The 24,907-nt window shown below is 44.8% G+C and overlaps 1 protein-coding gene across 2 annotated transcripts in view; it reads left to right on the top strand.

The window, feature by feature from the left end:
• The window catches only part of ADAMTS10 (ADAM metallopeptidase with thrombospondin type 1 motif 10), a 70,818-nt gene that overhangs the window by 32,692 nt on the left and 13,219 nt on the right, over window positions 1-24,907 (top strand). For both annotated transcript variants that reach the window (XM_032212317.1, XM_032212392.1), the window contains exons 9-19: window positions 180-285; window positions 2,326-2,472; window positions 2,586-2,727; window positions 6,070-6,177; window positions 8,110-8,255; window positions 8,355-8,418; window positions 12,111-12,213; window positions 18,174-18,307; window positions 19,294-19,417; window positions 22,405-22,485; window positions 24,239-24,402. In XM_032212317.1, coding sequence (XP_032068208.1) covers window positions 180-285; window positions 2,326-2,472; window positions 2,586-2,727; window positions 6,070-6,177; window positions 8,110-8,255; window positions 8,355-8,418; window positions 12,111-12,213; window positions 18,174-18,307; window positions 19,294-19,417; window positions 22,405-22,485; window positions 24,239-24,402 — 1,319 coding nt within the window. The remainder of the gene's footprint in view (window positions 1-179; window positions 286-2,325; window positions 2,473-2,585; window positions 2,728-6,069; window positions 6,178-8,109; window positions 8,256-8,354; window positions 8,419-12,110; window positions 12,214-18,173; window positions 18,308-19,293; window positions 19,418-22,404; window positions 22,486-24,238; window positions 24,403-24,907) is intronic.

The raw sequence follows: 24,907 nt of genomic DNA, 5'->3' as shown, positions 1-24,907 counted from the left end.
GAATTCTGGGAGTTGAAGTCCACTGATCCTAAAGCGGGCCATAGTTCCCACTCCTGCTCTAACAGATGAGCTAATTAATGAACATTTTAAAATCAAACAACTGAATTGGGAAGTGGGCTATAGCCACACAGTGGTAGACTTCGCTTCTGCTCCCCACAGTAATGTTTTCCCTTCCCCAGGATTGGCCCCTGTGGGTGGGATGTGTGAACGTGAAAGGAGCTGCAGCATCAATGAAGACCTCGGCTTGGCCACAGCTTTCACCATTGCTCACGAGATAGGACACACGTAAGTCTATGACCATCATTTCACTTGTGGCATATGCAAGCAACATTCATGCTCCTAATTTATTTACTTATTTAGAAAATTTATATTAGCACTTAGTCTTAGAATAACCTCAATGTCACATTGAATGTACACTAATCGAAATTTAGTTACATAAAGCTCTCAAAGGGTCACCACCTCTTATATACACTACGTAAACATAGATAAATAGATAGATGGATGGATGGATGGATGGATGGATGGATGGATGGATGGATGGATGGATGGATGGATGGATGGACGGACGGACGGACGGACAGACAGACAGACAGACAGGAGGCAGGTACCCTGTTTCCCTGAAAATAAGCCCTCCCTGGAAATATTGCAACACAGCAGCAGCCGTGAGGTGACCACGCTTGCTGCCTTCTGCACCTCAAAAATAATAAGACCTCCCTGAAAATAAGGCCAAGGGCTTATTTCAGGGATCAAAAGAAAATAAGACCCTGTCTTATTTTCGTGGAAACACAGTAGGTAGGTAGGTAGGCAGGCAGGCAGGCAGGCAGGCAGGCAGACAGACAGACAGACAGACAGACAGACAGACAGACAGATACATACAAAATTATTCATATACCTACATCTATACGTATAATATATAAACACCACAGTCTAGTTCGGATGTGTAAATGTACATGATGAGAAATGGGAATCTTTTGAGTTTACCAGATAGATGGCCTAGGGAACAAAGCTGTTTCAGAATTGGGTCATCCTGCTAGAAATACTTCGAAACCTCCTCCCAGAGGGGAGCAATACAAACAGAAACACATGGCGACTCAAGGCAGCTTACAAGGACATAAAAACACAAAAGAAAAAACTAAATCAAAGAAAAATAATAAAAAATAAAAATAATAACCCCTTATCCCTCCACCTGGGCGACCACACACATTCATACCAGCCATTTAATGGTGGGATTAATCCATCCAGTGGTGGGATTCAAATAATTTAACAACCGGTTCTTTGCCTAATGATGTCTTCCAACAACCAGTTCACCAAACTTCTCAAAAAGTTAACAACCAGTTTTCCCAAAGCAGAGGTGGACTGCTGCCAGTACGGCCGTACCGGTAGTGGCCCGGAGCAGCTGAGACCGTACTGGTATGGTAGCTGTTTTGTCCCGCTGACCCGTACTCTATACCTGTTTTTATGGCAAACTGCAAAGTGCGCATGTGTGCACAGTGTGCAGTGCCTGGGCAAACCCCAAAACCAGCTGGTTATCGCAGGAGCGGTGGATTGCACACTCACCCCGGTACCCCCACGTTACACCTATCCTACGTGAGCTGCACTGGCTGCCCATTGGTCTCCAGATACGCTTCAAGGTGCTAGTCGTCACTTATAAAGCCCTTCATGGTATTGGACCTGGGTACTTGAGAGACCGCCTGATGCCAATTGCCTCCAACAGACCTATTAGATCCCACAGAGTAGGCCTCCTCCGAATCCCATCTACTGGCCAATGCCGGCTGTCGACCACCCAGAGGAGGGCCTTCTCTGTGGCTGCTCCGGCCCTCTGGAACGAGCTCCCCGTGGAGATTCGGACCCTCACCACCCTTCAGGCCTTCCGCAAAGCCCTTAAAACCTGACTGTTCCGACAGGCCTGGGGTTGACGAGTTCCCGTCCCCGCTCAAACTGTGTGGTTGTTGATTGCTTTTAACTTCTTTTGTAGTTGCTTGCTTGTTGTTTCCCCCCTGTCTGTATTCCCTTCCTTTGATTTGTGAGCCGCCCTGAGTCCCTCTGGGAATAGGGCGGCATATAAATGCAATAAATCCAAATCCAAATCATGCCCAGTGCAAGTCAGGCGTTTGCGCAAACAGAATGTGCGAGCGCGTGATCAGCGTCCCACTATTGGCTCCATCCTGCTCCGGATTCCCCAGGCCCACTGGCAGAACCACATCTTCAGGGCCTTCCGAAAGAGCGTTAGTGCACCCATTTCAGGTTTCCATCTTCCTTGGATGGGTTAGGGGAAGGCCCTTCCAGAAGTAGCAAAAAAATGATAACGTTTCTCCCCTTTCCCAGGTTTGGCATGAACCATGATGGTGTTGGAAATAGCTGTGGAGCCCGGGGACGGGAGACGGCTAAACTCATGGCAGCTCATATTACTATGAAGACCAACCCCTTTGTGTGGTCAGCATGCAGTAGAGATTATATAACCAGCTTCCTGGAGTAAGACTTGACCCACTTCGTTATCGAATATTCCTCATCCCCTAAAACTGGGGTTCTTTTCTCCCAAATCCTTGTTATTCATAACCTGTGTGCCCTCTTTCCTCTACACCTAGCTCTGGAATGGGAGTCTGCCTGAATAACGCTCCACCCAAACAAGACTTCATCTACCCTACAGTGGCTCCAGGACAAGCCTACGATGCAGACGAGCAGTGCCGGCTTCAGTACGGAACAAAATCTCGCCAGTGTAAATATGGGGTAGAGAAGCCTTCCTGCTTTTCCTCTTGATTCCCAAGGGGTTGGAAGGAAGGAGTTTTAGTTAGGCAAGAACATTGGAAGGTAGTCCTCGACTTACGACCAGTCACTTAGTGTCCCTTTGAAGTGATGACGAATCCTAATAAAGCTACTTATGATTCCAAGTTCTGACATCCAGCTCCCTCCCTCTGGGGCCATGTGACCATATTTTTGATGCTTGGAAACTGGCTCACATATGGGGCTGTGTCAGGGTTCCAATACACTCATAGCAAACAGAACTCTAAGGCAGGTTCCTCAAAGAACAAGTTTATTGGACATATCATATTGGCATAGACTGGTGAAAACTGACTCTAAAGGTTACCATGGTTTTCACCTAATTAAAAGTAAAATCCCCCCCCTTCCCAAACAATCAGTCACATGGTCCAATCAAGGTGCTGCCCAGTTGCTTGGAAACTTCACTCCTCCTCTCTTCAGCCACCTGTGGGAATGTCCTTGGTTCTCAGGGGAAACTATTGTGTTTTGGCTACAAAATCCCAGCTATCTCTATTCCCCACTGCCTATCCCTCAGCATCATTGAGGCAACACTGAAGCCTCCAAGATGGCCTCAGTCAGGCCAGCTTCAGAGTTGACAGGCTGTTTGTAGCATCCCGTGATGACATGACCCAAAATTTAAGGTGTTTTCCTGAAAACCAGTGTGCACTTCTGGTTTCCAGCAAAAAACTGCCCATAAGGAACAATAGATTCACTTAACAAGCACCACAACAGAGGTTTTAAAATCAGCTGCTATCACCCACTGTACTACTGTGACAATTTTTGCATCAATCACAGTGGTTGGCAGCAGCTTTTCATAGCTATTAGCTATATCTAACTTCTCCTGTATTTTTGGTTATTTCTGGTCAATCATGTAGACAGGTAACTAACATACAGACTAGCCACCATCCAATACACGGTCTTCTCTCCAATTACACATACAATAACAGTCAGTAACTATCGGGAACAACAGTAGAACCAGTAGAATCAGTAAACTCAGGAAACATCAGAAGCATCAGGGAGCATCAGGGAGAACTCCATACTAGTTCCTACTTCCTTATATGGCTGCTTAAAGCAATAGCATCCAATTACCTCTCTCTTACATTTAAAGTAACAGTTACATTTGTTACAATCATGGCTTATGCTTTTATATATATATATATATATACATTGCCAAGCCAAGACTAGGGTTACATCCCTAACAAGTCTTCAATCTACAAATGTTTATTTAGTGATTGTTTGAAGTTACAACAGCACTGGGGGGAAAAAAACTAATGAGTTTTTCACACTTAGGACCATTGCAGCATCCTCAGGGTCACGCGACCAAATTGTGGATGCATGGAAACTGGTTTCATATTTATGACGGTTGCTATGTCCCAGGGTCCTGTAATCACCTTTTGCAACCTTCTGACCAGCAAAGTCAACACGGAAGCTTAATTCAATTAACAACCGTGTTACTAATTTAACAACCACAGTGATTCACTTGACAACCGTGGCAAGAAAAATGGTAAAAGGGGGCAAAACTCACTGAATGACTATCTCACTTAGCAACGGAAAAGTTGAGCTCCATTGTGGTCGTAAGTCGAACACTACCAGTACTATGGAAAATAAGCCCACACCCTTTTCCCTGTGATATTCATTCATGTGTAGAAAACATGCAGCTGTGTGTTATCAAATGGAAGAAACTAGTTTGTAATGAACTACAATTGTACAATTGTAGTTCATTACAAACACAACCTTACAGGTAGTCCTTGACTTACAACCATTTGTTTATTGATATTCAAAATTACAACGACACTGAAAAAAAATCACTTAGAACCATTCATCACACTTACAGCCACAGTGGCGCAGTGGTTAGGGTGCAGTACTGCAGGCTATTTCTGCTGGCTGGCTGCAATTTGGCAGTTCAAATCTCACCAGGCTCAAGGTTGACTCAGCCTTCCATCCTTCCGAGATCAGTAAAACGAGGACCCAAAATTGTTGGGGCAATATCCTGACATTGTAAACCGCTTAGGGAAGGCTGTAAAGCAATGTGAAGCGGTATATAAGTCTTGAGTGCTATTGCTACAACTGAAACAGAATCCCCATGGACATCTGATCCAAATTTGGGCACAAATTTGAGTCATGCGATCAACATTTGTCACCTTCCCAGACAGCTTCTGACCAGCAAAGTCAATGGGGCAAGCCTTATCTGCTTTACAACCACATGATTCACTTAAATCTGGGGTGTCAAATTCGATTTCATTGAGGGCCACATTAGGGTTGTGTTTGACCGGGGTGGGTGTGGCCAGGGTGGGTGTGGCCAACTCAACGTCACTCATGTCAGGGGCGCCTGTGGTGGCCCAAGCACTCTGCCATCGAAAACAGGCTCCCGAGCTCCGTTTCCGGCTGCAACAGCCTCCCGCAACCCTCTGTGCACGCGGATTTCCCAAACTCAACCCCTGACTTAATTGCAGTGATTCTGTTAGCAGCCATGACAAACAACGTTGTAAACTTAGGTGTGACTCTCTTAACCTCTGCCTTTCTTAGCAATGGAAATTCTGCCCCCAATTATGATAGTAAATTGAGGACTACCTGTATTGTATAGCATTTCTTCTTTTGGACCTGATTTATATATTAAAAAAATATTCATGTTCACAGAGTAAGTGTGCTGACTAAAGGTGGCCACATATGGGGAAATGAACACATCCTTATATTTATAGAACAAACCTGTTTTGATTATTTATTGCTATAATCTGTACGTTCTTACATTTCCATTTGTCTTTAGGATTAATTTCATAATTTTTATGGCGGTTTGGAAAACCATTTTTCTGCTTATTTCAGATAACTGATAGATTGCTATCATTACTCCCATTCTTAATTCAAATCTACAAATAGCTAGGGAAGCAATTAACGTGTTTATGTTGATGCAAACCTACGCAGTTTGTTGTCTCTGAAGAAGACAAATGTACAATTTTTGTAAATTCAAGAATTGCATTCTAATGTATGCTCTTTATAAGGAGGAAATGCAGATGATCAAAGACAGTGGATTAGAAAAATCTAATGCAGAAGTGTGCAGAAATGGCCCATAAAATGATCCTTGGACAATCTGCAAAAAAAAAAAAATCATGTGAGTTTCCAGGAAAAAAATTAAAAACATGCATAAATCAAGGCTGAAACAATTGATTCAAAACTACTTATGGCTGGAAAAATGAAAAAGTCAGCTAAACCAAAACTGAATTCACTCAGCCCCGTATCCCACCCCATGACTCTTCTTGGCACTCTCTCTTTTCCTGCTCCTACAATCCATCAACTGTTATTTTGTTTGTCATCCAGGAAGTTTGCAATGAGCTGTGGTGTCTTAGCAAGAGCAATCGGTGTATCACCAACAGTATTCCAGCTGCAGAAGGGACCATATGCCAGACCAACACCATTGAAAAGGGGGTAAGGAAAAACCATGATATCAGGAAGGGATAAGCATCTCAGACCTGGCCACTGGAACAGAGGTGGGTTTCTACCAGTTCGCCCCAGATTGGGCAAACTGATAGTGGCGGTGGTGGGAGGCTCCGCCCACCCACCTGGACACTTCTGTGCTTGCGCAGAAGCATCGCGCAAGCAGGCAAGTGCACAAGTGCGCACACACCAGTGAACTGGTAGTAAAATAAATTGAAACCCACCACTGCACTGGAAGATGTGTGGACTACAACTCCCAGAATTCCCCAGCCAACATGAAGTGCATATAGTATCTTCCAATTGCCAAGATTGAAAAACACTGATCTAACTTATGGTTCAAATTCCAGAAGGGTATGGCTAGCTGATGAGTGCTAAAAAGCTTGAAATAGCTATACTAGTCTCCCTTTATTTCTTTGTGGGTAAATTTAAATTGAACACTGATCTAAGTAGTACAGTATAAGGGACATGGTGGCTCAGTGGCTAAGACGCTGAGCTCGTCGATCAGAAAGGTTGTCAGTTCGGCAGTTCGAATCCCTAGTGCCATGTAACGGAGTGAGATCCTGTTACTTGTCCCAGCTTCTGCCAACCTAACAGTTCGTAAGCACGTAAAAATGCAAGTAGAAAAATAAGGACCACCTTTGGTGGGAAGGTAGCAGCGTTCCATGCGCCTTCGATGTTTAGTCATGCCGGCCATGACTATGGGGACGTCTTTGGACAGCGCTGGCTCTTTGGCTTTGAAACGGAGATGAGCACTGCCCCCTAGAGCCGGGAACGACTAGCACATGTGCGAGGGGAACTTTAATCTTTAATTAGTACAGTAAAGGCTCATTGCTCAGTGATAGCACATCTGGTCTTTGCCTGCAGAAGATTCCAGATTCACCTAAGCATGGACCACAGAAATACTTCTGCCTAGTACTGTGATTCCCTGTAACAAATGAGCCCATTTGGGATGACTTCCTGCTTTGTTTTTTGGATAAATCAGCCCTATATTCAAAACAGTGAAGATTGGGAGCCTCGAGGAGCTGGGGGTAAAGCATTGGTGACATATTCAAGGGTATTCAAATAGTCCTCGATATACAACCGGTTGTGATTGAAGTTACAACAGCACTCAAAAAAGTGACTTACTGTTCTGACCTAGGCTACTCCAGCAGCACGAAGCCAAAGCTGAGTCCCAGTAAACCTCTTTTATTTAATTTAGAATGAATTCCTCTCCAGCAAAATCCCGTCCCACAGTCTTTCAAAATAGTTCTCAATTACCGACCTTTATCAGGCTTGGAGAGTGGCCAGGCTGATATCTTTCAGACGCCGCAATACTTGGCAAGAATGCAGGAATGGACTAATTGTCTCCTGCAAACACTCCTCCCCTTTCATTCCTCTTTTGTTTCCTATGGGACGGGCCATTCATCGTCCACCTGTGGCTTTACTCCCAAGTCAACCCTTGTTCCTTAACTGTTCCCTTCGTCTGGCAACTCTGTGCATGCGCACACTGGGAACAGGCTCCAGCTGTTCTTCTGCCTCACTGATGTCTCACTCCGAAGGCAGCTGATAACTGCCAGACGGCCCTGGCCCCTCCTTCTGCCTCTGACACAGAGCCCTCATCAGAGCCTTCCCCAAACTCTAGCACTGGCCCATGTTCCTCCCCAACCTCCTCACTGTCCGACTCTGCTGCCCGCTCTGCTGGTAGCCAGATTTGCTTAACGACCCCGTGATTCCCTTAACTGCAGTGGTTCACTTAACAACCATGACAAAAAAAGGTGATTAAAATTGGCCGTGACTCAGCAACACCTTGCTTAGCAACTGGTCTCAATTCTGGATGTAACTCGAGGACTAAAGTAATAGGATTATGAATAACCACTTTTGGGTGTCTGCAATATTGCCTCTGGGGCTTTTTCTCTCCATCCACCTTGCCTCCACCCTATGCAGTGGTGCTACAAGCGGGAATGCGTACCTTTTGGCATGCGGCCGGAAGGGGTGGATGGAGCATGGGGCACCTGGTCACCCTGGGGAGAGTGCAGCCGGACCTGCGGGGGAGGTGTTTCCTCATCTACTCGCTATTGTGACAGTCCAAGGTAAGCGGTTCACTGTCAACATTCGGTGCAGCCTCTGGGCATAGCCCTGTGGGCCCACAATGATGCATTCTTCCCCCCCCCTTTTTTTTTTTCCAAAAGGCCAACCATTGGAGGAAGGTATTGCCTAGGGGAACGAAAGCGCTACCGGTCGTGTAACATTGATGTGAGTAACACTAACCACAAACACACTTTGCAGCATCCTAGAAATTTAGAGCCAGAAAAAACTGTTTAGGCCATCAAGTCTAACCCTCTTTTTTTTCAGTGCAGGAATTCATATTAAGTCATCCCCAGACAATGATGTGTAGTGTCTGTCAGATATATCTGGAGGAAGGAGGATGGCCCACCTCTTTCCTGGGAAATTAAGCTTCTCTTTTGAACTTCTCTTTTTTCTCTCTCTCTAATACTCAAGTGAATAAGCCTTCCTGTATTTTAAAACCATTATTCCATGCTCTGCACATTATTTCATTTGATAGAGAATAGTCTGGGCCTATTTTCTGGCATTGTTTCAGGTACCTGAGGAGTTATAGAAGATAAAAAAGAAGGAAGAAAGGAAGGAAGGAGGGAGGGAGGGAAGGAAGGGAGAAAAGAAAGAAAGAAAGAAGGAAGGAAGGAAAGAGGAAGGGAGGGAAGGAAGAAAGGAAGAAAAGAAAGAAGAAAGAGGGAAGGAAGGGGGGAAGAAAGGGAGAAAAGAAAGAAAAGAAAGAAAAAGAAAGAAAGAAAGGAAGAAAGAAAGAAAGAAAGAAAGAAAGAAAGAAAGAAAGAAAGAAAGAAAAAGGGAAGGAAGGAAGGAAAGGAAGGAAGGAAAGATCAACACATACATCCTCCTTGGTCTTTTCTTCTTCAGGCTAGTGTTTCTCAACCTTGGCAACATGAAGATTTATGGACTACATTTCCCAGAATCCCCCAGCCTGCATGCTGCTGGGGAAATCTGGGAGATGTAGTCCACACATCTTCACATTGCCTAGGTTAAGAAACATTGCTCTGGAACGGGTGTCAAATTCAGGTTGTTACGGCAGAGTCACGTGATGTATCAGGACTTCCCCCCCCCTTTGCTAAACCGGGTGTGGCCATGGCCAGCACGTGACGGATCCGGCGTGCAGGTTGCGAGTTTGACACCCCTGCTCTAGACTAAACATCCTACTTTCCTAGCAGAACATTTCCATGCATCCTTTTTGCTCTTCTCTGAAACAGGCCTGGTTTTTTTCTGAACCCTTCTTAAAAATGGATGCTTAGAATCAGATATGATACGTAACCTAGCATCCGAACCACTACCGTGTTTCCCAAAAAATAAGACAGGGTGTTATTTTCTTTTGAAAACCCCCCCCCCATAATAAGCACTTGGCCTTATTTTCAGGGAGGTCTTATTATTTTTGAGGTGCAGGAGGCAGCGAGCGTGGTCACCTCATGGCTGCTGCTGTGTTGCAATATTTTCAGGGGAGGGCTTATTTTCAGGGGAGGGCTTATTTTAGCGGATGCGCTCAAAAGCCCGATTGGGCTTATTATCCAGGGAGGTCTTATTTTCAGGGAAACAGGGTAATACTTCCCATACTTGCAAACTGCATTTCTTTGATGCTGCCTGAAATTGCATTTAGCTATAAGGAATTTTGGGTTGGCCAGCTCATCAGAATTCATAGAATATTCTTCAAACCTCATGAGTCATTTGGGTTGAAAGATAACTCAACATATTAATCCTTGCTCTGAACTGTTGTTTAATAATGTGCAGTTGAGACTTTACCCTGTTTGTACCTCCCACTGTGCCTGCTACAAGTGTCCTCAAAACTGCACCAAACAGCTTGTTTCCCACCCACCCCCCGGGCAATATTTTAAAATTAAAAATCAGTTTCAGATAGTCTTTGGGGGAAATGATGATCAAAATTACCCTTTTACAGAGCTGTGAGAGGCACCAGTTTCCCTGTGTTGTATATTCCCAGAATACGTCCATCAGGGATTGCTGTGTTCACAAACACTTAATCAGGGCAGTTAACAATATCATGTCTGCATTCATTCAAAATACCTAAGCATGGTCAGTTTTAACTTCAGTTGGTGGCATGGGATGTTACTTTTGTTATGTTTTTGTTTTGGGGCTATGCATTGTATGAATGCATAGAGGGATGCGGTGCCGTTTAGAACCAGTTCCAGCTCCCTCCCCCCCGCCCATCCGGACATCATCAAAATGAAGAGTGAGAGGAGGAATTCTGGGAGTTGAAGTCCACAAGTCTTAAAGCTGTCAAGTTTGAACACCCCTGGGGTTTCTTTTTTGGCCTTAAGGGTGAGGGGTACAAGGGTCTTGCAACTTGACAGCTTTAAGATTTGCATGCTTCAAATGCCAGAGTTTCTGAGCCAACATTTAGGTTGCTAAGCAACAGCGTTGTTAAGTGAGTTTCACCACATTTTACAAGTTGGCTACGCCCACCCAGTCACATGGCTGGCAAGCCACTCCCACCCAGTCACATGGCTGGCAAGCCACTCCCATCCGATCACATGGCCAGAAAGCCACTCCCACAAAGCAGGCCACACCTACAGAAGATGTTCTAAAAAAAATTGAAACCCACACCTGATGTGAACCCATGAAATTGTCTGCATACTCAGCCACAGAATTCCTTGTACAGGGAGTCTTCAACTTACAACCACAATTGGGACAAGAAAATCTGTGGCTAAGCAAGGTGGTGGTTAAAGTGAGTGGTGCTTCGTGTTACGACCTTTTTGCCACGGTTCTTAAGTGAATCACTAAAGTTATGAAGTGAATCATGTGGTCCTTATGTGAACCTGGCCTCCCCCATTGGCTTTGCTTGTGGGAAACTGTCTGGGAAGTCGCAAATGGTGCTCACATTAATCCTGGGATGCTTGTGCTACCATTATACATACATGCTGGTGGCCAGGCGCCCAAATTTTGATCATGTGACCCTGGGGAGGAGGCTACAATGGTTATAGATGCAAGGACAGGTCGTAAGTCACTTTTTTCAGTTTCATGTACTTTTGAATGGCTGCTAAGCAAATGGCTGTAAGTTGAGGATTTCCTGTATGTAGCACTTTTTCATCTATAATAGTTAAGAGTCACAAATAGATTTACTTTCTATTTGAATATATCTCAATGCAAAAAAAAAACAAAAACCTAACCTTTTCCTGGAGACCCTACATTTCAAGATTAATGTTGTGGGCTGAGGAGGAGGTTGGGGAGGAACATGGGCCAGTCCTGGAGTTTGGGGAAAGCTCTGATGAGGGCTCTGCATCAGAGGCAGAGAAGGTGCCAAGGGCGTATGCCAGTTATCAGCTGCCTTCAGAGTCAGACATCAATGAGGCAGCTGGAGCCTGTTCCCAGTGTGCGCATGCGTAGAGTTGCTCGATGAAGGGAACAGCTAAAGAGCAGAGGTCAATTTGGGAGTAAGGCCACAGGTGGACGATGAATGGCCCTTCCCATAGGGAATAAAAGAGAAGCAAAAGGGGAATGGAGTTTGCAGGAGATAATAAGTTCGCTTAATTGGTTCTTGACTCTCCGAGTCTCCTTGCCAAATTCTGCAGATATCGGCTTGTCAGCTTTCCAAGCCAGATAAGGTCTATGACTGTAAATCCTTCTTTGAAAGACTTTGCCGGCTGTGAATGAGCAGAATTCAGAGTCAATTAAGAAAAGGTTTTTTTGCCAGGACCAGGAGTTTCCTTCATGCTCTTGGGAAGCCTAGGTCAGAACAGTTAAGCTCCATCCTAACAACCAAATATTTTTATTTCATCATCATGATGGTTTTGATCAGGAGCCAGAAATAGCATTACCATGTATGCATTGGTGGACATAACTAAACCCAGTTGTTGATAAATCATTCTGGAATTTTCCTTTCTTCCTTGATTCTCACCCTGCTTTAGGATTGTCCTCCTGGGTCAAAAGACTTCCGAGAGGTTCAATGTGCAGAATTCAATCACATCCCCTTTCGGGGCAAATATTACACCTGGAAGACGTACCGAGGGGGTAAGTGTAGCATTTTCCAATAGCTTCAACATTCACATGGCCTTAATATAAGCGGAAGTTAACCAATTTTGCAGAGTGGGATGCTTTCTGCATAATTGTCCAACGGTGTTTTGTTTCCAGGGTAACTTATTCCAATCCTATGTGTGCTTTTCTATGTTTTCTCTCCAACAGTCAGTGAGAATTCCATGCAGGTTGAATCCTAAAGGCCTTAAATGTTTTTCTTAGGAAGGTTTTGAATTGGGTTGGGGTTTTATGCATGGTATGTAAAGTTTAACACTCAGGGAATTGAAGCTGCTATTAGCATATTTGCAAGAGGCATGATGGCTCAGCGCAGGGGTGAAATCCTCTTACCCTTGCTACCGGTTCGGTAGCAATGTGAGCACACAACGTGCATTCCCATCACCTATAGGACCTTCCATGCATGTGCAAAGTGCAGCTGCAAAGGTAAGTGAACGGGGGGGGGGGATCTGCTGTGCCACGTGATTTAGATTAGCTAGAAAGCAGGAAATCGGGCAAATGGGTAGCATTTTTAGTACCGGTTTGGGAGAACCGGTCCAAACTGGTAGCATTTCACCCCTGGCTCAGTGGTTAAAGATGCTGAGTATGTCAGCTGGAAAGCTGACAGCCTGAGTTTGGGACCCAAGCACTGCGTTGCGGGCTGAGCTCCCATTACTTGCACTCTCTCCTGTCCATCTAGCAGTCCAAAAGCACATAAATGTGAGTAGATGAATAGGTACCACTTCAATAACAGAGTTCTGTGCACCTCAGTGTATAGTCATGATGGTCACATGACCACATCCTGTAAGTGTCTTCGGACAATACTGGCGCCCTCGGCTAAGAAATGGAGATGAGCATCACCCCTCCAAGAATCAGACTCAACTGGACAGGGGAAACCTTTTCCTTTATTAGCATATCTAACAGCTACTGTCTGGCTTCTGTCATGGTCTGTAAACAAAGGATGCCTTATCCCTGGGGTCAGCAACCCGTGGCTCTGGAGCCGCATGTAGCTCTTTTATCCCTCTGTTGCGGCTTCCTGTCGTCGGTCAGCTCCACAATTGATAGAGCTTGCAGTTAGGACAGGTAGAGGAAAAAGGACGCCATGCTAGGAGGAGACTCTATGGTGGGGGAACCGGACTTCCAGTCAGCTCCAGAATTGAACGGGGGGCTTCCAGTTAGGACCTTTGTGGCTCTTTGAGTGTTTAAGGTTGCCGACCCCTGCCTTATCATATCTGACTCCTGCCAACTGTAGAATATTGTATTCTTACAGGCCAGCGTAACTGACCAATCAGTCCCCTCATTTGGACCAATCGAGATGTGCTTGTGGCCCTCCAGGGTACAATTGCATTTAAGCAATAAAAACACAAAGTTATTGGAAGTGTTAAATCACTTTTCACTCATCCATTTATTGCTTTGGGATTCTACTTTGTCCTGCAGTCTCCTCCTAACTTTTGAAGGACATAATGTTCTTTTTAAATGCTTTCAAGGTTGTTGAAAATTTGCCTTTTCTCTATCACCCTCTTTATAAGTAAACAATTGGCTTATGTTTATTGTATTTTGAGTTATTTTTTCTTATAAAAAGGCTATATTTAATATAGTTGTGAGATCCAACTGGAAAATAGCCTGGGAGAAAAACTGAACTTTTAATAACTTATTTCACCTTTACCGCTTTGAATCTTAATATCTTGTGTTAAGCAATGGAGTAGTGAGGAGTTGCTATAGCTTAAGGCATCAGTTGGCCTTAATCCAGCTGTGCAAATAGAGAAAAATGAGACATACCATATTTTTCGGAGTATAAGACACATCTTTTTCCCACAAAAAAGAGGCTGAAAATCTGGGTGCGTCTTATACACTGAATACAGCATTTTTGGTCTCCCGAAATCCCGCCTCCTTCACCAAAATGGCAATTCATAGCTTTTAGGAGGCTTTCAGAGAGTTCCTGGGGGCTGTGGAAAAATGGGCAAAAAACAGGCCATTTTTTGCTTCCCCCCCCACCCCAGCACTCTACAAGCCTCCTAAAAGCTATCCATGCCTTTTAAAAAAAACCAAGGGAAGTTTGTAGAATGCAAAAACTTTTTAAAAAATTGCCTCTTCAAAACTTTGATGTGTCTTATACTCCAGTGCGTCTTATACTCTGAAAAATATGGTAGAGAGAAGAGAGAGAGAGAGGAGAGAGGGAGGGGCAGGTGCTTTCCCAGGCAGCTCCTATTTTTCCAACTCTGATTTACAACTGCAAAAGGAGTCACAACAAGGGGACTGTGCAGCTCAGGGTTTTTTTCAGAGATCGTGTGTGGAATTTCACATTCCCCATTCCCCACTCCCTACTCTCAATATAGAAAGAGCTACAAGGCAGCAGACAAAAACGAGACCGAGGAAAGACTGTGGAGAGGAAGCCAGACAGGGAAGATTGTGGGAAAAAAAGGATGATTTTTCACTGTGAATGATTATTGTGGCTAATTTCTTTGGGAGAAGAGCTACAGGATGAAGAAGCAAAACAAAAACAAAAAAACCCCACGTAATGAAAACAGAATTTGAAATGGTACAGCAGTGTTTCTCAGCCTTGGCCACTTTAAGATCTGTGTGGACTCCCAGAATTCCAGCTGTCATGTTCAGGAGTGGGCTTCAAAAATTTTAGCAATCTGCCTGGTTGCTGGGTGGGTGTGGCCATGGTGGGCGTGGTCTAGTCGGCCTCCTGCACCATGACGACGGGGGTGGGGGGGGGCGCTTTCGCCTTCTCCAGGCTCTGGAGGCTTTCCTTGAGCCTCTGGGAGGCCAAAACTGCCTCCCCTGGGCTCTGGAGGCCTTCCGGGAGGCCTGTTTTTCCCACTCTCTGAGCCTACGTGCGAGCCCTGCACTTACCCCACATCAAAAATGGGCCGTATGAAGACTCCTGGGAGGTGCTGGGTGGGCAGGGCCAGCCAGGAGTGGGATTTGGAGTTCTCCGAACCGGCCATAACATTAGCTACAGGTTCTCCCGAACTGAGTGAACCTGAAGCAGCCCACTCCTGGTCATGTTACAGTTAAAGTCCACCCTTCTTAAAGCCACCAAGATTGAGAAACACTGTCCTACGGTGTTTGTTCTGAGGAAATAATGTTTCCCCCAGGAACTAGGCATTTATAATTCTTTAGGTAAAGCTGGAGGAATGTGCAAGAGAAAGAAAGAAGCAGAAACCTTCAGCTATTCCATGGTAATCTTACAAATGTCTGGGGAAGGACATTTTCTGGCTAGCATGTTGCAGCTTTCATTCCCCACTAAGGAAAAGTTGAAGGAAAAAAAATTGTGCGGCTTCCAGCTGCCGAGAGCTTGCCCACCCAGATATACTGTGCAAGATTTTTATGTTGGAAAGAATTCCGAAGGTCATCCAGTTCCCTGCTCTGGACCGAAATCTTGCAACTTCAGCATTCTTGGCAGGCAAATTTACAGCCTCTGCTTAAAACTCCTGCGGAGAACAAAAGGCCATCATTTCTCGAGGTAGTTTGTTCCAGGGCCAAACAGTTAATAGTAAAGTTCTTTTTTAGTTTTAGCCCAATGGCTGCCCTGCCACTTCTCCCCATTAGTTCTTCTGTGGAATCACGGAAACCAGTTTCACGTTATTGTCCCCTCGTATAGCTAGTGTTAGAAGAAACATCCATCTGGTTCAGTGCCAAGTGGGGAGAAAGACACTGGAAACATGGCAGCTGATTGGAAAGACGGTTTATTGATGAACAGGACCACATGGTTTAGGTCCTGGGCAATGAGCACATGGAGTTGAGAGAGAGAAAGGTATTTATACTCTCTCTTGGGCCTTGCCCTTGAGCTCTCTGTTCCTGTGCAAGAAATGTGTTCTATTGGTTGTTGTAGGGGTCACTGCTATCCTTGTAGGTTTTCTGAGTCAAGTTTGGTTGAAGCTTGCTGGGTGATGCATTGCCCCCAGGTGATTTTGTCATGCGGTGAGCCCTGCTGCTAGATAATCCTATAATATCCTAGAGGGTCATGTCTTAATCCAGTGCTTCTCAACATTGGCAACTTTAAGACCTGAGGACTTTAACTCCCAGAATTCCTCTACCAAATTGGCTGACTGGAGAATCCTGGGAGTTGAACTCCAAATGTCTTTAAGTTGCCAAGGTTGAGAAACACTGTCTTAATCAGTGGTGAAATTCTTTTTTTTTTTTTTACTACCGGTTCTGTGGGTGTAGCTTGATGGGCGTAGCAGGGGAAGGATGCTGCAAAATCTCCATTCTCACCCCACTCCAGGGGAAGGATATTGCCAAAACCCCATTCCCACCCCCACCCCCGGGACCAGCCAGAGGTGGTATTTGCTGGTTCTCTGAACTACTCAAAAGTTCCACTACCGGTTCTCCAGAACCTGTCAGAACCTGCTGAATTTCACCCCTGGTCTTAATCCCATCACCCAGTCTTCCTCAACGGGCACCAAATATTTGCTTGAGGCAGGGAGCTGCTCTTTGTCTTTAAAAATATGTTTCTCCTTTTCTCATTCATGGAAATATAATATTCTGTCTTTTTAATATTTCCTAGAATATTTTGTTCTTCTAGGAGAGGGGTGGGTGCTAACTTTCTATACTAGTAAGGTACAATAATTGTGTGTGTGGGGGAGAACCAGCATTGTGCTTTCCTTTAATTATCTGTCCTGCAGGCCAACCTTCCTAGGGTGTTTTTTTTTAATATTCTTTCCAGGGCTTGGTTTCTTGATTTACCAGCATTCTTGTCACTTTCCCTTAAACATGCTTAGCTCCTTAAACAAATCCCAGACCTTTGGCATGTGGCTCAAAGGTCAAGTATGGCCCTTGGCCAAAAAAGAAAAGAACCCCCCCCCCCCCAACCAAAGCTGCATATCCTGGCTTACATCCTTCAAACTGAGTTTCCTTTCCACTGTTCCATCTGTTTTTGCTAAACACTCAGACGCGGCCATTCAGCCAAACCACCTCTGAGACATCTGTTAATAAGCTCCAGGTTTCTCAGCTGCTAACCCTCTGAAGGAGCTGAGCAGTGTGGAACTCCAGGAAGCCAGAGCTGAAATGAATTTAAAATATAAGGGGACAGATGGATATGCAATCAATCTTCTTCCTTCAGATTTGTAGGCATGGCTTCAGTTTTTGACTCTCCTAGTCGAAAGAGGTTCCTCTTTCGCTTGCTGATACAATAGCCAGGGTTCACACAACACACTTAAGCAGGTCAGTTCAGGGTCCAGAAGGTAGCACATACCTGCTTAGTGTCAGGGTTCCAATAACACCCCCAACAAAAGAAGACCCCAAGGCTTGAGTTTCTTCAAAGCTCCATTTTATTAGAGATGTTATATTGGCACATCTGGGAAGTTTCCAGGTTTTCCACACCCAAAAGAAAGTTCCAGTTCCTGCCCAACACCCACATGTCCATCACATGGCCCAATCAGGCACCGTCCCAACTGGAGATGCCTCCCAGTCATGCCACTCCAGCTGCAGAGCAAGAAGACCTTGAGTTTCTGAGAAAGGAATGTTATTTTGACTATATCTACCCTTGTCCATATAATTCCCCCCTCCCAGTTTCCCACAGCGATAAATGTGGCAGGCCTGAAGGCCCAATGCAAAAAATTTACCCTGTTAGTAAAGGGTATTATTTAACCCAAAATAATATCAGGGAACTTATGAGTGAGTCCTCCCGTCAACTATTTTCTGCAAATCCAGGATCCTAACCATCTGGGACTCGGGAGGCAGAGAATAGATGGGAGTGGGGCCAGTCAGAGATTGTATTTACTGGTTCTCTGAACTACTCAAAATTTCGGCTGCTGGTTCTCCAGAACTGGTCAGAACCTGCTGAACACCACCTCTGCTCTGACTGAGGAAGAGGCTTGGGACATGTGCCACAACACAACACAAATGCACATTTTTTGCTTAATGAGGTAAAGATTCATTCTGCTTTCAGTAAAGGTACTTATTCTGCAATCCAGCCTCTGATGAACTCATGTGAATTAATTCCCGGCTTGCAGGTGGTGTCAAGTCCTGCTCACTCAACTGTTTGGCTGAAGGTTTTAACTTCTACACTGAGCGGGCTGCAGCGGTGATTGACGGAACGGCTTGCCGCCAGGACTCCCACGACATCTGCGTCAGCGGAGAGTGCAAGGTGATTGCACGCTACTCAAACCATTGGTCTTTCCTGCCCATACGGTACTCTCTGCTTATTGCTCCAGTGCAATACAGGTAGTCCTCAACCTACGACCATAATGGAGCTTTAGCAGCAATAGCAGTAGACTTATATACCGCTTCATAGGCCTTTCAGGCCTCTCTAAGCGGTTTACAGAGAGTCAGCATATTGCCCCCAACAATCTGGGTCCTCATTTTACCCACCTCGGAAGGATGGAAGGCTGAGTCAACCCTGAGCCGGTGAGATTTGAACCGCTGACCTGCTGATCTAGCAGTAGCCTGCAGTGCTGCATTTAACCACTGCGCCACCTTGGCTCTTTGCCGATCACAGTCATAAGTCATGACAGTCGTAAATCAGGTCACCCACCCATGTAGGTCTGTTGTAACTTCAAACAGTTGTTAAGCGACTGGTTGTAAGTCAAGGACTTTTCGTATGCTACTTCTGGACTTAATTTGGAGGTGAACGTAAGAATACAATTAGGTGCATTAATACCTTCTCCAATGGAGAATTAACCAATGGAATTCACTGGCACAAGATATATTCATGGTGTTTGTTCAGGTGGCTATAAAAGATAATGAGACAAACTGATGAGAGATAGATCAATCATTAACAATTGGCCATCTTAAAAACATCTTTAAAAGATTGTTGATAGTATTTGTTGAAAAACAGCCACAGGAAAGGCAGTTTCCTTTGTCCTATGCCTGTGAACTTTTGAAAGTGCCCTGATGGACCTTGGATACAATTCATGAACATTCTTTCTAAGAGGCAGTTTTTAGCATTGAACAAAAAAAAGAAGGGTTATGTGGGGTTTGTGACAACACCTGTATGGCCACTGTGCGAAAAAACATGTTTTTTTTTAAAAAAATCTGATCAAGGAGCATTTTAGGTTTTTATGGGAACAAACTGGAAAGCTATTCAAATGATAGCACCAGATCCACCAACATTTTCCATTTATTTCTCATAAGCATGTGGGCTGTGACCGCATCTTGGGCTCAGACACTAAGGAGGACAAATGCCGGGTTTGTGGAGGAGATGGGACCACCTGTGAGACCATCGAAGGGATCTTCAACCATTCGCTGCCTGATGGCGGTAAGGATGACTTTCTGCCTCAATAGGTTTTAAAATGAGAGAGCTGTAGGAGCAGAGTTGGCATCATTTCACGCAAAGATGCTTCTATTTTAAGAAAAATTGTTATTGAAAACACTGAGTTTAAATTTGGGGTGTTTTGCTTGTAAATAATACCCAATGGCCAGTATCTAGAATGTCACACACCCTTTGTCACAAGACAATAGTGTTTTGCAACTTTTAAGATACGTCTTCAAAGATGATTGCAATGATAATGCAGAAATGGTCAAATGAGCAACAACAAACACAGACACTGTGCATTTAAAAATATTGTGGTCGGTTCATCTGAAAACCTGGAGAAAGACAAAGCTTGGCTGACTAAACTAATGTCCAACTTACTTGTGTTTTGTAATCATTACATAATGTAGATGTTGTTGGAAGAAATGTCCGGCTGGGTTCAGTTCCAAGTGGGAAGAAAAACACTGGAAACATAGAAGCTGTTTGGAAAGATGGTTTAATGGTGTACAGGACCACATGGTTTGAGGTCCTGGGCAATCAAGCACATAGGTGACAGAGAGAGAGTGGGGGGGGGGGAGGGAGGGAAGGAGAAAGAGAGATCGATTGATTTATACCCTCTCTTGGGCCCCACCTTGGAACTTCCTGTTCCTGTGTAAGGGCAGGTATCCTGATTGGTTGTCAGACTCCCATGGAGCCATGCAGGAGTAACTTTGTAGGTTCTCTTGAGTACCAGGCTTGGTTGAATCTTGCTGGGTGATAAGGTAATGAAGCTAATCCTATCATGTCCTGAGGGTGAAGGTCTTAATCCCATCACCCTGGAGCTGAAGCGGGGGGGGGGGGGGGATGGAGTTGCAGGAAGCTGCTTTGTCTTTAAAACATGTTTCTCCTTTTGTGATCCAGGGAAATATTATATTCTGCCTTTTTAATATTTCCTAGAATATTTCATTCTTCTAGGACATGGATGGGTGCTAACTTTCTTACAATGTACATGTTTAAATTACAGTTTAGATCAGGGGTAGTCAACCTTTTTATACCTACCGCCCACTTTTGTATCTCTGTTAGTAGTAAAACTTTCTAACCACCCACAGGTTCCACAGTAATGGTGATTTTATGAAAACCTAATGAAAATGTTTTTAAATAATGCTATGACTTTTTTAAAAAAAAGTCAATGAAATTTAAAAAAAGGAAAGTGCTTCAATGTCGGACAAAACCCCTACCGCCCACCATGAAAGCTGGAATGCCCACTAGTGGGCGGTAGGGACCAGGTTGACTACCACTGGTTTAGATTCTGTTTTCATTTTAACAAATCTTAACCACATTTATAAGACTCTCATTTGGAAATGGGGAAGGCAAAGTTGTTTTGGTCAGTCCCTTCTGTCCCCTTCTGAGTTCATACAGTATCCTAAACCATTATTTAAGGAAACACTTCCTATATTCGCATAACTTGTTGTGCCACCAGAATTAAAGCATATTACAGTTTAGTATTATGGCCAGATTAATACAATGTATTGTAAGGTTCCAGCAATTTCCCTGAGCCACTGAAATGCCAAAGAGAGTGAGACTCGACGAGGCTTGCAAAAAATATCAGCTTTTATTTATGGCCATAGGAAAAGTTGGGTGACAAAACTATATCCAACACAAATGCATGTAAGGAATAGCCACACCCTGCAAGAGGGGCTCAGAGTATTATATGTACATCTTAGGCAGATACAAACAAAGTTTATCCAATCAGAGACAAAGATTCGTTACCAACGTGATCTTTAAAGCTTTCTTTTGTTCAAGCTTCTGTCTCTGTCTACCTTATCTGTGGAGTATTCCTATAGCCTTGTATAGGGGATGGCAGCCCCCCCTTTGCCAAGTTGTTTTTCTGGCAGAATGCTTTAAGGATTTATAAGCCAAGAAAACTCCCTAGTTTGGTTCCTTTATCTGTGGGGCCTCATATTCCTGTGTAACAATTTATTCTATGTTTTCAAGAATGTGCCTAGCTTTGAAGCCAAGAATAGAAGCCAGACGCAGCAGTGACATAACACTTGCAGTCCAGTATTAAGGTTCCAATTTGCTAGGCTAGAAAACAACTAACTTCTGACAGCATACAATAATATAAGCAGAAGCCAATAACAAAGCTTAATTCTTAATAAATGATTTCTAGCAGTATATCATGTCAGAAGCAAACAGCAAATATTGGTTTAATCAGTAATAATTATATAGTAACATAAGCAATTCATAATAAAAGCAGATAGCCAATATTGATTCATATACTCCTTCAGTATTAACTCTGTGGTTGATTCTCACAGTACACTTAATCACAACTTCCTAATCACAATTACCCAACCTCTTTTTGGAGGGGTCAAAGAAGCCATCTGTGTTAAAACTGAAGAGCCCTCTCTCAAGATTGGGGGAGAGACCACCTATCCCCTATCTACAATGCAGTCCTTTCACCAGTCCCAAGAAAGTATCCACACCCATTTGCACTCTTGATTCAGGTGGCCCTGAGGGTACAGGATAAATTCCCAAGTGGCCTCAACGACTAATTGCTTCCTCTTCTTGTGGAATTTCCCTGTTTTTCCAGTTTTGGGCAAAGACCATTCTTGCTGCCGTAATAATATGTATTGTTAAGTAGATTAGTCCCTTGTTATGTTTATCGTTTATGATTCCCAAAAGAAATAGTTCTGGTTTGAATTCTATTCCCTCTTTGGTTATATGTATCAGCCGCCTGATAAAGGTAATTTTGGAAGCCGCTGTTCCAATGTAATTGGAGGGCACCAGGTTGACGAAAACTTCATGATTACCCAAACAATATTACTAAGATACAGAGAACTAATTTCAATTCCTCAGGCCACAGTTGCTGTATATTCTGAGAGTCACAATCCCACCGCATTTATCTGCAAGATTACGTAAAATTACCCTGTGTAAAATTTACATACTTGATGCAACTCCAGTAAGTAAATGTTTGGTTCTAAATTCCCCATATTGTTTTTAACATTGTTTTTCAGGCTATGAGGAGGTGATACTGATTCCCAAAGGATCTGTCCGCATTGATATCCGGGAACTTAATCATTCTCTGAGTTATCTTGGTGAGAAGTTTGTATTATCCGGGAAATGTTTTAGGTCTTATGTTCATGAAGTGACTTTCTGTAGATGTTCCCAGGGATGGGATTCACCCGGTTTGGACTGGTTCAGGTGAACTGGATGCTCATTTTACATCTGGTTTGCTGAACTGGTAGTTGTAAGGCCTGGCTGGCCCCACCCAATACGCCCAGCCCAGGTGTCTCCACACGGCCTGTTTTGGATGCCAGGTAAGTGCAGAGCCTGCATGGAGGCTCTGGGAGAGCGAAAAATGGGCCTCTCCCTCCCCCCAGAAGCCCTCCGGAGCGTGAAAAACCAGCCCTATGCGCAAACTGGAAATTCGGGAACGGACTTCCGGTTTGCTCGTAGGGTCGTTTTTTGCCCTCCGGAGCCTTCAGGGAAGCTGCTAAAGCCTTCAGAGGGCGAAAAACGGCCTCAAAAGAAGGCCGAAGTCAGCTGGCCAAGGTGCACATGTGCGCTGACCAGCTGACAAGGCAACACCTCGCGTGCCCGGACGAATGGCTCCACGTGCCACCTGTGGCACGCGTGCCATAGGTTCGCCATCATGGTCATAGTCCTAGCGCAGAATACAGAACAACCTGCCAGTTCCTGACCCCCCGCTGCTGCTGTTCCTCCCCGCAGCTTGCTTCTCTGCACAAGCCTTAGGCATCAGGAGAAGTCTGCTCCCCCAAATGTGGGCTCTAAGCCCTTGATCAGATTACTAATATTGCAAGGTTGGCGAGTGGTAGATGGGGTGGGTGGGTGTTCCATCTGGTTTGGGCTGCCTGAGGCTCGGCATTGTCATCCCCAATTCGGGTCTGAGCCTGGTGCCAAAGCTGATCCAGAACAGCAGACAAAAGTGCAGGTTTTGTTTCCTCTTATTGAAGGCTTCCAAGAAAAAGGGTCCTGGCTAGAAAAATGCCAAGGAACCTTGAACAGTAGAATTAAGAAAGGTTTATACATCTTCACTAAAGCAGACAGCGGGATAAGGTGGGATATATAAAACAAATCATCTAATACATTAATAATAAATTTTAGCTCTAATAATTGTCCTATTGGTCTCTAGCAGTCCCCATTCCTAAGCCTTGGCTAATAATTGCTCCAGGAGTTATCTAATACACATTCTATTTACCCCAGACCATCCTTTTTCCTAACTTCTAGCTGAGCGATGCAGGATATTTAACTCTCGGATACTATTATCGGTCCTCTAACCACCTAGAACTGTGATGGCGAGTCTATGGCACGTGTGCAAAAGGTGGCATGCAAAGCCCTCTCTGTGGGCACATCAGCTGTCGCCCCAGCCTAGTTCCATCACACATACACGCGTGCCTCCTGCAAGCCAGCTGGTCTTTGGGTCTCTGTTGCACATGCACGGGGACGGGGGCCGTGCACAGGGAGGTGCTCGCATTGCATTTTGGGTCCCGTTTTGCTTCCAGGTTGGTGCAGGAGGCCTTCCAGGCCCAAAACGGGTCACGGATCACACGTGCATTGCATTATGGGTGTAGGTGCGCTATCGCATACACACACACACACACACACTCTTTCGGCACACGGCGACAGAAAGATTAGCCATCAATGACCCAGAATCAATGCAAATGTGACAGGAGCTTATTCTCGGTGAATAAGCGTTCTTTGTTCTTGCCCGACAGACTCCACAATTATGGGCTTCCCGGTTTTATTTCCAGTGCGTGCCATGCTCTTGCTTCGTTTTAGCAAACAGCCCATCAGCTCGAAACATCTTCTTTTGGCTTCTTCTTCCAGCTCTGAGAGGAGAAAATGATGAATATTTTGTCAACGGGAAACTTTCGATCGACCCTCCCCGGCGCTTTGACATTGCGGGAACCACATTCCACTACGGGCGCTCTCAGGATGAACCGGAGTCTCTCGAGGCCCTGGGCCCAACTAACATCACCCTGGTCGTTATGGTTAGTTCTAATGGCGGGGGGGAGCTGCTATGGGTTCAGAGGTGGGTTCCTACCGGTTCGGCCGAGTAGGTAGTAACTTGGCTGCCCACGCACCTGAAACGGTTCCATCTGCGGTGCCAGAGGCACCGCCATCTTGTTTTTTACTATTGCACATACACACATAATGCGCATTAGCGTGCGCGTGCCCAAAATGCGTGCAAGCCCGAAGCACGTCCCTGAGCTAACCAGCAATAAAAGAAGCTGGAGCCCATCCCTATACGGGTTTGCCCGAGTTCGGAAGAACCCGTAACTAACGTTATGGCCGGTTCAGAGAACCCCCAAAATCCCAGCCCTATCTGGGCAGCAAACTAGTAGGCAGTACAGCTCACAGACCAGAAATGTAATGTGTGTACATCTAGATGCACCCACATAACTACCTTATTTAATAATATCAATTCATAGTTGCTCTCATGCGTTTGGTTATGTGCATGTTTTCACACCCAGAAGGCACTCTTTATTTGAATGG

Source organism: Thamnophis elegans, chromosome 1 (genome assembly GCF_009769535.1).
Source record: "Thamnophis elegans isolate rThaEle1 chromosome 1, rThaEle1.pri, whole genome shotgun sequence".
Taxonomy (NCBI): domain Eukaryota; kingdom Metazoa; phylum Chordata; class Lepidosauria; order Squamata; family Colubridae; genus Thamnophis; species Thamnophis elegans.
The sequence above is the reverse complement of the archived record's forward strand: the minus strand, read 5'-3'. Positions and strand labels throughout refer to the sequence as shown.